The following is a 14,660-nucleotide window of genomic DNA, read 5'->3' on the forward strand; positions in this document are numbered from 1 at the left end:
CATTGCAAGACACCGGACGGAGCAGACAAAACACCGGCAAGACATCGGAAGGTGAGTATAAACTTTATTTTTTATTTTAAATTCTTTTTTTTACAGTTTCTATGGTACCCAGGTCAGTCTTCTCTCCTCCAGACTTGGGTACCATCCGCACATTGAACCGTGTGATATCCGCATGTGCAAATGCAGTGATGCGGATGTCACGCGGTCCAATGCAAGTCAATGGCGGCGATTACGCTGCGTATCCGCAAAATTAATGGACATGCTGCGTATTTTTGAGCGCAGCATAAACGCTGCGGAAAAATCCGCAACATGGGCATTGAAAGTGTGGCTTGTCATTGGGGACCATGGGGGACGGATTACCAAGCGTTTCACAAGCGTTTGTGCTGCAGAGATTCCACAACATAAACGCTTGTAAAACGCTACGTGGGCACCCAACCTAAGAGTAGGGTCAGGGACCTTAGATTAGAAGCACCACTCCAGTGCTGAACTAAAAAAAAAAACAATAAAACAAAAACGCTTCACCGGTGCTTGAAGTAATTAACAAGCTGCAGATTTATAAAATGTTGTAGAGCTCAAATTCAGTCAGAAAAAAAAAAAAAGCGTGTTCAAATGATTTCTGAAATCTCATAGCTTTTGCTGCTATTGTAAAGCTTTTTTTCTGCAGAAGAAAAAAAAAACACTGCATGTGAACATAGCCTTAAAGTTTACTTATACACAACTCCCATTATTCAAAGTGACATGATAGCCGATATAAACTAATGTAAGAAATGCACCTTTGCTTTGCAGGTTAGGTACAAGTCTAAAGTGCACGTTACTGAATGCTCACTACAAGGCACATGGGGGCACTGTAGATTTACACTCTTGGAGCACTGTATGTCTCTCTGTTGATAAGGTTCTTTTTTCCCATGGGTTAATCAGTATTTTAAAGCAACACTTTGCTTGATTTTTCCCAGTCACGAAACACAGCGTGTTGATGATGCTATTACTAATAGCTATGCACTCTACGATGTAGTAAAGCGCAATCGCGTACCTCTCTCGTAACAGCAGACCAGGAAAGAAATCTCTTACAATTGCATAACTATAAAAGGGTGACCAGCACAGAACATAGGCCGAAAGCACAGCAACCAGCACCAGGACGCTCTTTCTCCTAGCTTGTAGTCGGCTTTGTAGCTGTTGCGTCTGTTCTCCTGGTAAACTCTTAAACCAAAGCTCATGACAAATGCGAACATAGCACATGCTCATAATAAACACAGGAATTACGAATTCTACAGCCAACAGAAATAAAGAGTACGATTTGTAGTGTGGCACCCCAGGGGTCTGGTTTCCACAGTAATGCAATGTTATGTCTGAGAGCAGGTGGGAGGTCTCTTGGTCAGGGATCCTGTGCATGCCACACCTCCTGCCCAGTCCTGGGAGGGGAAGGACTTCCCCTATATAAACCTGGGGCTGAGGCAGGGTTAGAGAGTTCAGAGGGAGAGTTCAGCCAGGAGGGCTGACAGGGAGCTGTGGCTCCGGCTGGGCCCAGCTCCTGGGCCATGCCAGAAGTAGAGAAGAGAAGCAGCATAGGAAGAAACAACAGGAGCTCTGTGGGAGCAGTGTTACAAGGAGTCAGGGGCTGGCAGCTGCAGAGCTCGCCCTGACTGAGAAGATTTCTTACCGGACCCGGAGTCCGAGGCTGTGGGGACTAACTCCTACCCAGCAGCAGAATCCGTCAGGCAGGGGATTCCAGGTCCTCTGGCCAAGAAACCCGAAGGCACGGTCACACGCATGGGACCAGCACCGCCGTCGTGGAGCGGAAGCTACTAGAAGGCCCCGAGTCACCGGCCATACGGGTGAGCACCACACGGTACACTCAGGGACGTGGGCTACTTATACCCGCCTCTAGCAAGGTAGCCAGAAGAGTACAGTTAGTTTGGGAGGCCTACAACTCCGCCTGGCCAGGGGAGATCCCATCTGCTCAAGGACTGACCAGGCCCCAATCGCTAGCCAGTACTCCGGGAGGGTCTATCTTTGTCACCAGTAAAGACCCTGAATCACACCGCATCGTCTCTGAGTGATTCCTGCTACCCCCATCATCCACATCTGCTGCCCTGAGGCCATACCCCTCCCGTTGGGGGTTATACCATCTACGCTGCACCATCCATCCACCGGCCTCAGCGGACTGTCCTGCAGCGGCAGCTCCATAGCTGCATTCAACGGGTGGCGTAGTCGTCCAACATCTACCGCTGATACAGCGCCACTTAGTCTGACTCCCTGGGCACGGACCGGATCACCGCCACGAGACTACAACCCTCAAGAGATCCGGCTCCGGGTAAGCTCCCGCATGCGCAACGCAGCGCGACACAGGCCCAGGGGCGCGTCAGTAGTACACGGCTCTATCGGCAGTCCAAATTTGGCCACAGAAAACCTTCCCTCCGGACTCGTGTGAAGCGTCAAACACAGTTTCCGTGGCAAAATAAGCGGTGGGAGCTGTGATCACGGTAGCCGATGACCAAATAAGAAATAAAACTCCACAGGCCGTCTGCAACTTCATACGTGGCTTCAGTGGATGCACAATCAGAAGGTATCTAGAAAAGAGGAACTTTTTTTTGTCTCGTCAGGCTGGTTTTAATAATTCGCAGAAAGCAATTACACATCGCTACATCCTATTTAAAATAAGAAAAAATTAATCAAACCCCCACCACTGCCATTGCAAATTAGGGTTTATTAGCTACATTTACAAACTTTGCTGCTTGCTGTGAACTCATCAAATAAGAACAATTTGAATAGCTCAGCACAACTAATATAATGTATTATGTTTTCAAAATTGCACAAAATACCTCTTTATTAATAAATACTGCGGTATCAGAATTATTCAAGCCCCTGAATAGAATCCACCATTAGCACACACATTTTAGCAACAGGTGGTTTGCTGTCTTAAAGAGAACCTGTCACCAGTTTTTTCGTGCATGAACAAATACCACCACCTCCATCAGTGCCTGTGCTACAAACTTGTTTATTAATTGCCTGACTTTCCACCAGCCTGTATATCCTACAAAAAAAAATTTTGAATTTCTCCTGCGCTGTATGTAAATCTGGACGGTCTGGTCCGATGGTCGTCATTGCTGCGACATCTGTCCCTCCGTTCTGCTGGTAATCACCATCCTCTGGCTTTAATTGATGTGAATGACGCATCCTACGTCTTCCACATAGCCGAACAAAATCTCACAGCTGCGAAGAGACAACGCTGGCTCGCACAAGCGCACTTTGCTCTGCCCTACTGCAGACAGAGTATAAAACATAACTGCATGTGGGCCACCACGGTCCGCATGCGCAGCTATGTTTTATACTCTGTCGACGATGTCCCTGCGCAGGAACAATTCAAAAGTTTTTTGGGGAGATATACAGGGGGACACGGATAATATACAAATTTATGAAGGTGGTGGTATTTGTTCATATACAATAAAAACTGGCAAAATGTTCACTTTAAGTATACTGATTAAAGAATTCATTTGTTTCATGAGGTGTGCTTAAGAAAAACACATCAAACACCTGGACTGGCTAGGGGCTTGATGACTATGACGTTTGATTGCATGTTAGTGAAATTGAAATATATGTCTAGAGTGGTCTAAAAATTTAAAAGGAGTCAGTCACCCCCCCCAAACTTAATTAAATTTTATACAGTTTAACAGGAGACTTTGCCCCTATAAAATTCATAACCTGCAGTATAGATTTATCTTCTCTAATAGTGCAGAAAATGTTTTGATTGCATATGCAAATTTAGACTTTTCAGTACGCCCGTAGTCTGACAAATGGCTCAGTGCACCATTGTGCCCCTTTAATCAGGAAGCTGCGCACCTCCCTTTAGCTTGATTAACAGCACTTGCCTGGCTATGAGTGAGAAAGGGTTAGTGCAGATGTGCTCTGGGAAAACAAGCACTGTCAATAAAGCTAAGGGAAGGTGTGCGACAAGTTGATTGAAGGTGCGCAATGATGCAGTGAGCCCTTGGCCACACCAAGTGTGCATTGAGGAATCCTCATTTACTCATGCAACAAAAAACTGTTTTCTGTACATTTAGGATATGTGCACACGATCCGGAGCCGCTGGGTGTTTGAAACTGCGTGTTTATGCAACGTCAAACCCGCAGCGGCCAGATGTTACAGCTTAGTGGATGGGATTTCTAGAAATCCCATGTCCACTATGCGTATCTGGGTACCTGCGGATCACCTGCAGAAACTGACATGCGGCACATCTTTTCAGACCGCAGCATATCAATTTCTCTTGCAGGTCTGCTAGTGGAATTTCTCCATAGACCTAACCTCTATAAGGAAAGTCTGCAGGTGAAAAAAAAATGGCTTTCGCTCATTTGCATAATGAGCGAAAGCCGCGTCGCTATTCCGCAGCGTCGAGGCCGCAGCCGGCTCCGGACAGTGAGCACGTACCCTTTGAGAGAGAAATTTATACTACAGGTATGAGTTTTATAGAGGCTAAGTCTCCTTATAGGATTGTATAAGTAGTGCCCTTGAGTTTGGGGGCTGACACTCCCTTTAAGAGAAGACATCATTGCCTTTCGCAAATAAGCAAAAGAATAAAAGAAAAAGATGGCAAAACCACTAAATGTTCCTAGAGATACAGCTAGAAGCAAAGTTCACAAGTTCAATGTTAGAGGAGTACTGGATTCACTACCTGGATATTGCAGAAATATGACGTTATCAGCTGCCATCAGACTACTGAGGAGGTAGGTGATCAAAAACCACGACTGCAAAAGACCTGCAGCAAGATTTTGAGCCATCAGGCAGTAAGGTTTCAATTTTCACAGTAAGGTGTATAATAAACACTTAAGGTCTCTATGCACGGCTTCAATATGCTCAAAACCATATAAATAAGCCGCAAAAAATTGGGATTCTGTTCTGTGGAGGAATGTAACAAAACTGGAGCTTTTTTGGCCTGTGGATCTGCGGAATGTCAGGAGGAGGAAGAATTAAATATACACTGAAAAGAACACCTACAGTGAAGCATGGCGGTGACTCAGTGATGCCTACAGTGAAGCATGGCAGTGGCCCAGTGATACCTACAGTAAAGCATGGCAGTGGCTCAGTGATGCCTACAGTGAAGCTTGGCAGTGGCCCGGTGATACCTACAGTAAAGCAGAGTAGTGGCTTGGTGATGAATACAGTGAAGCATGGTGGGGGCTCGGTAATGCCTACAGTAAAAGCATGGTCGTGGTTTAGTGATGCCTACAATAAAGCAAGGAAGTGGCCTGGTGATACCTACAGTGAAGCATGGTGATCGCTTAGTAATGCCTACAGTAAAGTATGGTGGTAGCTTGGTGATTGCTACACTGAAGCCTGGTGGTAGCTTGCTGATGCCTACAGTGAAGCATGGTGGGGGTTTGGTGATGCCTATATTGAAGCATGATGGGGTTTTGGTGATGCTTTTAGTAGAGCATAGTGGGGGCTCGGTGATGCTTACAGTGAAGCATGGTAGGAGCTCAGTGATGCTTTGGGACTGCATTGCTTTTTCAGCAACTGGAAACCTGCACCATGTGAAGGGCAAGATGGATTCAATCAAGTATCAGGAAATCCTAAGAGAAAATGTCTTGTCTTCCGTGAGAACGCTAAAGCTTGAACATCATTGGCCTTTTCAACAGGACAGTGATAACAAGCATACCACAACGTCCAACAAGGATTGGAACCCCAAATAAAATCTTTAGTGGGATTTGCTTAAGGAGGTTGCAGCACGAACACTCAAGAATATTAGTGAACTGCCTATACTGCCTCAATAACACTACCAGACACTGGTGTCTGATTATGAAACACATTTGTAGTAGGTTGTAATAGCCATAGGGGCTCAACTAAGTACTAAAGACGCCTGTCATGAAGGCAATTAATAATTCTGATACTGCACTAGTCAGTAAAGTGGCAATGTGTGCTGAACTTGGAGAAACCACTTGTTCTATGAGTTGTGCTCAGCTATTTGCATTGATCTTTGATTAGTTTATTACGGTTTTACAGTTTGCTAATAAATTTAATTTGCCAAGAAAGCTGGTGAATAATTTTGATTGCAACTGTATTTTAGTACTATATACTCCTTTGTCAAAAACGTTAATATATATTTTGTAACCGTCTGGCTCACCTGTCTATGACAATGGCGAGGAGTGCATTAGTTGAGACGTACAGAGAAAGCATCCGCAAGTAGATCACTGACGAGCAGATTATATGACCAAAGGCCCATGACTGTTCACGCACAACATAATAGTCAATCTCGAAAGGACAGCAGATTACAGCCACAAGAAAGTCGGATACTGCTAAATTGGCAATCAGAATATTAGTCACATTTTGCATGTTCTTGTACATGACTAAATTCAAAATGAAAAATAGGTTTCCTCCCCCACAGATTAGTATGACACATACAAGGGTCACACCGATAAACAATCTGACCACAAAAAGAACGTTTTCACTCGGCTTTGGACCTTCTTCTTCAAGCAAGAAATAAGTGTCCTCCAGACTTCGATTCCACAACTCTGCCATTGATATGGAGCAGGATGTGTGGGTTGGTCTCCTGCTTCTCCTTATTTTTAATTTTTGCCTATGAAAACCAAAATACAACATACTTTGTGCAACAAAAAGTAACGTAACCCTAGAAGCTAAATAAAATAGTTAAAAAAGAGTCTTCTGTTCGTTTTTATTCCCATTTTAAAGCAAAATGCACCTGCAAAGTTGATGTTCTGTAAAACAATAAAAATAAAATACTCTGCCCACTTACCTCTTAGATTTCTAATTTCCATACCTCTTTCTGTAAAACCTCTCAACCATTATTGACCCATATTTATGTAAAACATCAAAAAAGTACATCGTTAAAGGGGTTGTCCATTACTATGATATTAATCTCCTGTCTTTAGGATAGGTCATCAATATTAGATCAACAGAGGTCCAGCACCTGACACTATACAGTGTACAGGGACCCTTAGCACGCAGCACCTCCTGTCCCAGGCCAGTAGGGGGAGCAGTCTGCCCCTATAAAAGCTGGAACTGGGGGCAGGGTTAGAGAGACCAGTACCCACTTCTGAAGCATCCAGAAGGGTTCCCAGAGGAGAGGGACAGGTCAGCAGCAGCTGAGGAGTCCGGGAGGCAGAGGAGGAGCAGCAAGCCAGGGACAGAGGCGACGAGAGCCGGTCCTGGCTGAGAGAGAACTACACAACCGGACACTGGGTCTGAGGCTGTCAGGGTTGCAAGCCCGGCAGCAGATAACCAACCCGGGAGGGATTTCAGGTCCCTTGGCCTGAGAAGCCTGGAGGCTCCGCCACACAGAGGGACCGGTACAGCACGGAAAAGCAACAGGTACCTAAGGCTCGAGTCGCAAGCCATACAGGCGTAGTACACGGCCAGCTCAGGGACGTGGGCTATCACACCACGAAAAAGGGGATAGTCCGCAAGGGCAGAGAGAGAACGGTAGGCCTACCCACTCACCCTGACCTGTGGGGCTCGCCCGAATGCTCTCAGACACCCACGCCCATTCCTACCCTGTACTCCTGTTGGGTCATAAGTACTACCTACAATAAAGACCCTGGACTGTTTGAAGCAGACTCTGAAACCTTATTATTGCGGCCTGCACCATCACCCCCAGCATCCTATTACACTGCCCTGAGGCTACACTCTTCCCGTGGGGAGTTATCCTATCCCTGTGCTGCATACCAACATCAGCCTCAGCGGTCTGCTTTGCAGCGGCGGTCATCCCTGACCGCAATCCACGGGTGGCGTAGTCGGACATTCAAAACCCTACAAATAGACTGCCACAGCATTTGGTCTGACCACCCTGAGCCACGGGATCGGGTTGCCACTACTACTCCCAGCATCGCACTGAAGCCCGGTTTCGGGTGCCCCACGGCCTAGGGGGCGAGTCAGCTTTGGCGTAGTCGGCAGGATTGTGACCAACCCGCCACAAACGGGCATTGCGCACCTGAAAAGACTGTGTGCGTACCTTAAAAGGAAGTTTCCCGCCATCCGGAGCCGTTTCCCGCCATCTTCAGTCGTTTCCCGCCATCTTCAGTCGTTTCCCGCCGTCTTCAGCCGTTTTCCCGCCATCGGACGCCATCTTCGGGACGCCGCGCGGGAAGAAGAGGGGCGTGGACGTCCAAACCGCGCGAGACCTAAAGCCCCGCCCTACGCACCGACGCTGCGCAAGGTCCTGGAAGGAGAAAGAGCGACGCTGACGTCACCAGGACGCTACGCAAGGTCCTCGCCCGGAGCAGCACCAGCGGAGCCGCGGCTTACGGAAGAGGATCAACGGAAGGTAGGCCACGGTTAACTAGGGGGAAGGAAAATGACGGACACGGAGGGACCTTCTACCACCAGCGTGGCTGCAGCAGCGGTGATGCCGTTCTCCATGCCCTACATCCCCGGAGCAGCCTGGCTGCTCCAATACTCAGGGGAATCCCATACGTTAACTGACTTTAAGGAAAGACTGCACAGTTTATTTAAAGTTTATCCCCTGACAGAAGAACAGAAAGTGAGCATTCTGACGGGGCAGCTAACCGGTGCAGCCCAGCGGGAAGTGAAATCATGGTCAGATGAGGAGAAAAGGACTGTAAAGGACATTCGGACCCGGCTGCGGAGTACCTTTGATACCCGTACCTCAGCAGAAATCAAAATGCGGTTCTATGGCTGTAAGCAGCGAGCCCAAGATAGTATCAGAGACTATGCCTTGAACCTGCAAGAAGCTCTGGGAGCAATCAAGCAAGCTGACCCTGGCAGCGTGCAGGACACTGATAAACTGTTGACTGACCAGTTCATATCAGGTCTGCTGTCCAGAGCCCACAGAACCCAGCTGCGCCTCATGGCCCTACAGAACCCCGATTTGACTTTTGCGCAGTTCAAGGATAGGGCCATCCGGGTGCTCCGAGAACCCGCACCAGGTGGCGCTGTAGCTTCCCGACGCCCTGCCATCACCTACCACCAGGGGGCAGCGCCCTACCCCGCAGACCTTGTGGGGGCTGATGCACAGGCCCTAAATCCATCCCAACCTGCAAACCTGCACCATCAGGTCCAGGAACTAACAAAGAGTGTGGCTGCATTGACCAGGACTGTACAGTCGTTGCAGTTGGAACCGTCAAGACCAATCAAGTTGGCTTCCTGTCCGGAAGATGTCCCGTGGCGTCGACAGAGGAGGATCCCGTCGTTCAGAGGGAGGCCCGCCGACTGTTACACTGAGGATGGACAGCCGATTTGCCGCCGCTGCAGCCAGCCAGAACACATAGCAAGGTACTGTACATAAAATGGGTCCGACCTGGGGCAGAGGGCCAACCCCCAGGCATAAGGTCATCAGGCCCGTCTAACTGGCGCGATAAGTAAGTGGGAGGACGCCCGGTCTTACCCGTAGTGCTGGACGGTATCCCCATGAGTGCACTGCTGGACACCGGTTCTCAAGTGACTACCATCCCCTACGTACTTTTCAAGCGGTACTGGAGTGACGCGGATATAACCCGTTATCCAAACGATGACTTAAGCATCATCGCCAGCAATGGCCAACCCGTGCCGCAGGTGGGGTTCAGAGAGATGACCATCAAGATTGGTAAGGTTGAACTGCCGGCACAGGGAGTGATCATTGTGGACATTGACCGTCGTGAAAGTCACCCTAAAATAACATTGGGTACTAATGTGATTGAAAACTGTCTTTCAGAAGTGATTGTAATTTTGCAGCAGGTGGCGATGAATGCCAGCTCCAGCCAACAGAGGGTCCTCCAGAAAGAGATAAGAGCCCTGATGAGACGGCAACAGGTAGAACTGTCTGGTGGTGAGATCGGTAGCGTGAGGATGAGCGTCCCGTTCCCCATTGCCATGCCTCCCAAAAATGAAATGATGATCTGGTGTCAGACTGCAATCGGGTTAAGAGGGAGAGACTACCAAGGCATGCTAGATCCCGTGTACTCAGACAGCAGGCCCACCATTTTGACAGCTCGGGGGGTGGTTGATGTCCGCCATGGAAGGGTGCCCGTCCGGATCTTAAACATTGGGAAAAGGGAAGTACACTTGACCCGGTATGCTACGCTAGCCAAATTGATTGCAGTCGAACACAATGCTATCGGGGTCGTGGAACCCTTGCCTCCATCTCCCCCAGTGGAGGGTAATGGCTCCCAGAAACACAAGGAGGACTGGTGCCAGAAACTTCATGTGGGTGCTGACTCTACCCCCCTGCACCAAAAACAAGGAGTCTACCGGGTGGTTCAGGAGTACGAGAGAATCTTTAGTAAGCACCCGCTAGACTTCGGCAGAGTAAAGGGAGTGGAACACCACATCCCCATGGGGAGCCACCCACCAATAAAAGGGAGACACAGACCTGTACCCCCTGCACATTATCAGAACGCAAAGGGCATGCTGAGTGAAATGAAAGAAGCTGGGGTCATTAGAGATAGCTGTAGCCCCTGGGCAGCTCCCTTAGTTTTGGTAAAAAAGAAAGACGGTACCATGAGAATGTGCGTGGACTATAGAAAGGTCAATCGTATCACCCATAAAGACGCATACCCGTTACCTAGAATAGAGGAGTCTTTAGCCGCACTAAAATCAGCTAACTTCTTCTCTACTTTGGTCCTTACTAGCGGGTACTGGCAGGTTCCTGTGGCAGAGGCTGACAAGGAGAAGACCGCCTTCACCACCCCGATGGGATTGAGCGAATTCAACTGTATGCCATTCGGGCTCTGCAATGCACCAGGGACCTTCCAGAGGCTGATGGAATGCTGTCTAGGGCACCAAAACTTCAAGACGGTCCTACTTTACCTGGACGACGTGATTGTCTATTCGAAGACTTACGAGGACCATCTAAAGCACCTGGCCGAGGTGTTCGAAGCCCTGGCAGGCTATGGCCTGAAGGTGAAACCCTCAAAGTGTCACCTGTTAAAACCGAAGGTACAGTACCTAGGGCACGTGGTGAGTGCTGAGGGAGTAGCCCCCGACCCCGACAAAGTGACAGCCATCAAGAGCTGGCCAAGCCCCTCTAACATTAAGGAAGTGAGGCAGTTCCTCGGGTTGGTAGGCTACTACCGAAGGTTCATCCCCGGGTTCACAAAGATGGCAGCTTCAATGCAGGACCTCCTGATAGGCCAGTCCAAATCCAGAAGTCACAAGCCACCCTTCAAGTGGGACAAGCCGAAGAGGAGTCCTTCCGCCAGTTGAAGATGGCCCTCACGGGGGATGAGATCCTGGCCTACCCCGATTATGGCCAGCCTTTTATCCTCCACACAGACGCCAGTAATGTGGGGCTGGGAGCTGTACTGTCACAGAACCAACAGGGCAGAGAAAGGGTGATCGTGTACGCCAGCCGGAAGCTGAGGCCCACTGAAAGAAACCTGGAGAATTACAGCTCCTTCAAGCTAGAATTCTTGGCAGTGGTGTGGGCCGTCACAGAACGGTTTAAGCATTACTTGGCCTCCGCAAAGTTCACTGTGTACATGGACAACAACCCGCTGACACACCTGGACAATGCAAGACTAGGTGCCGTAGAACAGCGGTGGATGGCCCGGCTATCAAATTATGACTTCACAATCAAATACCGGGCAGGCAGGACCAAGGCCAACGCAGATGCCCTATCAAGGATGCCCCACCTACCTGAAGGAGAAGAAGACTCGGAAGAGCTGGAGGAAGTAGAGCTCCCTGCGTTCCACCGGTATGGGGCCACTCAGTATTCTCACCGGGTAAGAGACAAAGACCTAACCAACGTCATGTTCAACCCCTTACCCCACCACGGCTGGGCTGAAATGCAAGATAGTGACCCTGCAATACGCCTGGTGAAAGACATGCTAACCCAGGCAGATGCTAGCCCTGGCCCGGACGCTCCAGAGGAAGCCAAGCAGATATGGAAGGAGAAAAGCAGGCTATTCCTCTACGAGGGTAAGCTGTGCAGAAGGCTTGTCAACCACCAGACGCACGAGCTGACCTGGCAGGTAGTGGTCCCAAGGCGAGATGCAGCAATGGTCCTGGAGGCCTACCATGACAGAGCGGGACACTTCGGGTGGAAGAAACTGGAGTTCCTACTGAGAGAGCGGTTCTACTGGGTCAGCATGAGAAGGGCCATAGAGAAGTGGAGCAGGGACTGTGGCCCATGTCACCTCTGAAGGAAGGACCGTACCAGCCAGCAGACACCCTTGAGGCCCATCGTCACCAGGCAGCCTCTTGAGCTGGTAGCTCTGGACCATGTGAAATTGGCTCCAAGCCGGTCGGGCTACGTCTATGCCCTGACAATTGTGGACCATTACTCCCGGTTCCTGGTAGTGGTTCCTGTTAGGACCTGACAGCCCAAACAGCGGCCAGAGCCTTCCAGCAACACTTCTGCCGTCCACACGGGTATCCGGAACAGGTCTTGACAGATCAAGGTCCAGCGTTTGAGGCTGAAGTGTTCCAGGAGTTCTGCAACCTCTACGGCTGTAGGAAGATTCGGACAACGCCTTACCACCCGCAAACCAACGGGCTGTGTGAGAAAATGAACAATATCGTCATTCATCTCCTCAAGACGTTGCCCCTGGAAGAACGTAGCCTGTGGCCGGAGAAGCTGCCACACCTAATCGACTTGTACAACCATATCCCGATGAATGCTACAAATTGCACCCCGGCTTACCTGATGCGAGCAAGACCAGGTAAGCTGCCGATAGACCTGGAGATGGGAGTCCTGACACCCGAGGACACCTCCCCAGACGCGGACTGGGATACGGAACGGCGGCTACAGTACAAGAAGGTACAGGAGAGTGTGGAGAGGAGTCTGGCTCAAGCGAGAGAAGAGCAAGAGAGGCTCTTCAACCAACACGCCCCTGCTGGTCACCTGGAACCTGGTGAGCAGGTCCTGAAGAGGAAGAGAAGACTTCACAAGCTGGACGACCAGTGGGAGAGAGACCCGTACACAGTACTGCTGTCCGACCACAACAACCCGAAGGTATGTGTGATTACCAAGGATGGAGGAGAAACCACTAGCACCGTCTCCAGAGACCACTTAAAACGGTGCCCCGAGCAACTACAGAGTCCAAGTGACGATCAAGATGACCTTGAGCCCGCAGTGGACAAGGAAGAAATGGTCAGCACCGTTCTCGGAGAGTTCCCCCGGACCTGGACTCGGATAAATGACGCGATAGTGGTACTCGTCCTACACTTCCTTCAACCTACCCAGCAGGAGCCTACAGGAGAGCAGGAGGAACAAGAAGAACAAGCAGCCCCAGAGGCAGAAGAATCCACGCCAGCAGCCCAAGAGAGTCAACCCTCTGCTGACAGTGAGCCTGCCATGCCTGCGGTAAGCCAAAGGACCCGCAGACAGCTGCCTGCCCTGCCTGTGAACCCAGCTAGTAGCTGTACCCTTAATGATAGTGGGGAAAGCCAGGTTAGACCACCACCAGACAGTGGGTTACGGAGGTCAACCCGGAGCACTAGGGGTCAAATACCAGCTCGCTGGAAGATCTAAATGTATAATGTATATATTTAATGTGTTATGTTTGTACCCTGGTTATTAATAATGTTTCTCCAGTTTTCCTAGATGCAATGGACTGACAGGTTATGGACAGTGAATAACCGGAACTGCCATGTAGATAGTTGCACCTGGTGCCCTCTTGTGAAGTTGGCCACAGAAGAAAAACCTGTCTGGCGTGGCCCCCTTTGTGGCCCAAAGTAGGTAGCTCAGCCTTGTCGCCACGCCCAAGGCCAGGAACTTGGGGTTTATGGAGACAGGTCCCCACACCGTTCAAAACTGCACCTTGTTGGGTGATATGGACACCCGGTCACGGATCATACAGTGACCCTCTCCTTTTGTTGGTGATATTGACACCCGGTCACAGACCACACTGTGACCTAAAGAATTCAATATGTGGTGTAGTTAGTTATTTCCTTCCCTGTTGTGTTTATGGTCATGCATTTATACCCTGTATTTGTGTTTCTTGTTTAGTCCCGGAGTACTAAACTTTACTAGGGGGGAATGTGTCACCCCAGGCCTGGATGCCACAAATATTAAAGGCTGTGTCTGAGAGCAGGAAGGAGGTTCCCTGGTCAGGGACCATTAGCATGCAGCACCTCCTGTCCCAGGCCAGTAGGGGGAGCAGGCTGTCCCTATAAACGCTGGAACTGAGGGCAGGGTTAGAGAGACCAGGACCCACTTCTGAAGCATCCAGAAGGGTTCCCAGAGGAGAGGGACAGGTCAGCAGCAGCTGAGGAGTCCGGGAGGCAGAGGAGGAACAGCAAGCCAGGGACAGAGGCGACGGGAGCCGGTCCTGGCTGAGAGAGAACTACACAACCGGACACTGGGTCTGAGGCTGTCAGGGTTGCAAGCCCGGCAGCAGATAACCAACCCGGGAGGGATTTCAGGTCCCTTGGCCTGAGAAGCCTGGAGGCTCCGCCACACAGAGGGACCGGTACAGCATGGAAAAGCAACAGGTACCTAAGGCCCGAGTCGCAAGCCATACAGGCGTAGTACACGGCCAGCTCAGGGACGTGGGCTATCACACCACAAAAAGGGGGATAGTAAGCAAGGGCAGAGAGAGAACGGTAGGCCTACCCACTCACCCTGACTAGTGGGGCTCGCCCGAATGCTCTCAGACACCCAGGCCCATTCCTACCCTGTACTCCTGTTGGGTCATAATTACTACCTAAAATAAAGACCCTGGACTGTTTGAAGCAGACTCTGAACCCTTATTATTGCGGCCTGCACCATCACC

General features: G+C 49.9%; 1 protein-coding gene across 1 annotated transcript; it reads right to left on the reverse strand.

Moving 5' to 3' along the window:
- Positions 1–825: 825 nt before the first annotated feature.
- On the reverse strand, positions 826–6,510 carry LOC141213725 (prokineticin receptor 1-like). Its single transcript, XM_073665305.1, has 3 exons — positions 6,116–6,510; positions 2,368–2,567; positions 826–1,301 (listed from the first exon to the last, which is right to left on the reverse strand). The coding sequence occupies exons 1-3, from the start codon at positions 6,508–6,510 to the stop codon at positions 826–828; spliced, it is 1,071 nt and encodes a 356-aa protein (XP_073521406.1).
- Positions 6,511–14,660: the final 8,150 nt, after the last annotated feature.

This window comes from Phyllobates terribilis, unplaced genomic scaffold (assembly GCF_046119375.1).
Source record: "Phyllobates terribilis strain yellow unplaced genomic scaffold, ASM4611937v1 Scaffold_211__1_contigs__length_3443825, whole genome shotgun sequence".
NCBI lineage: Eukaryota > Metazoa > Chordata > Amphibia > Anura > Dendrobatidae > Phyllobates > Phyllobates terribilis.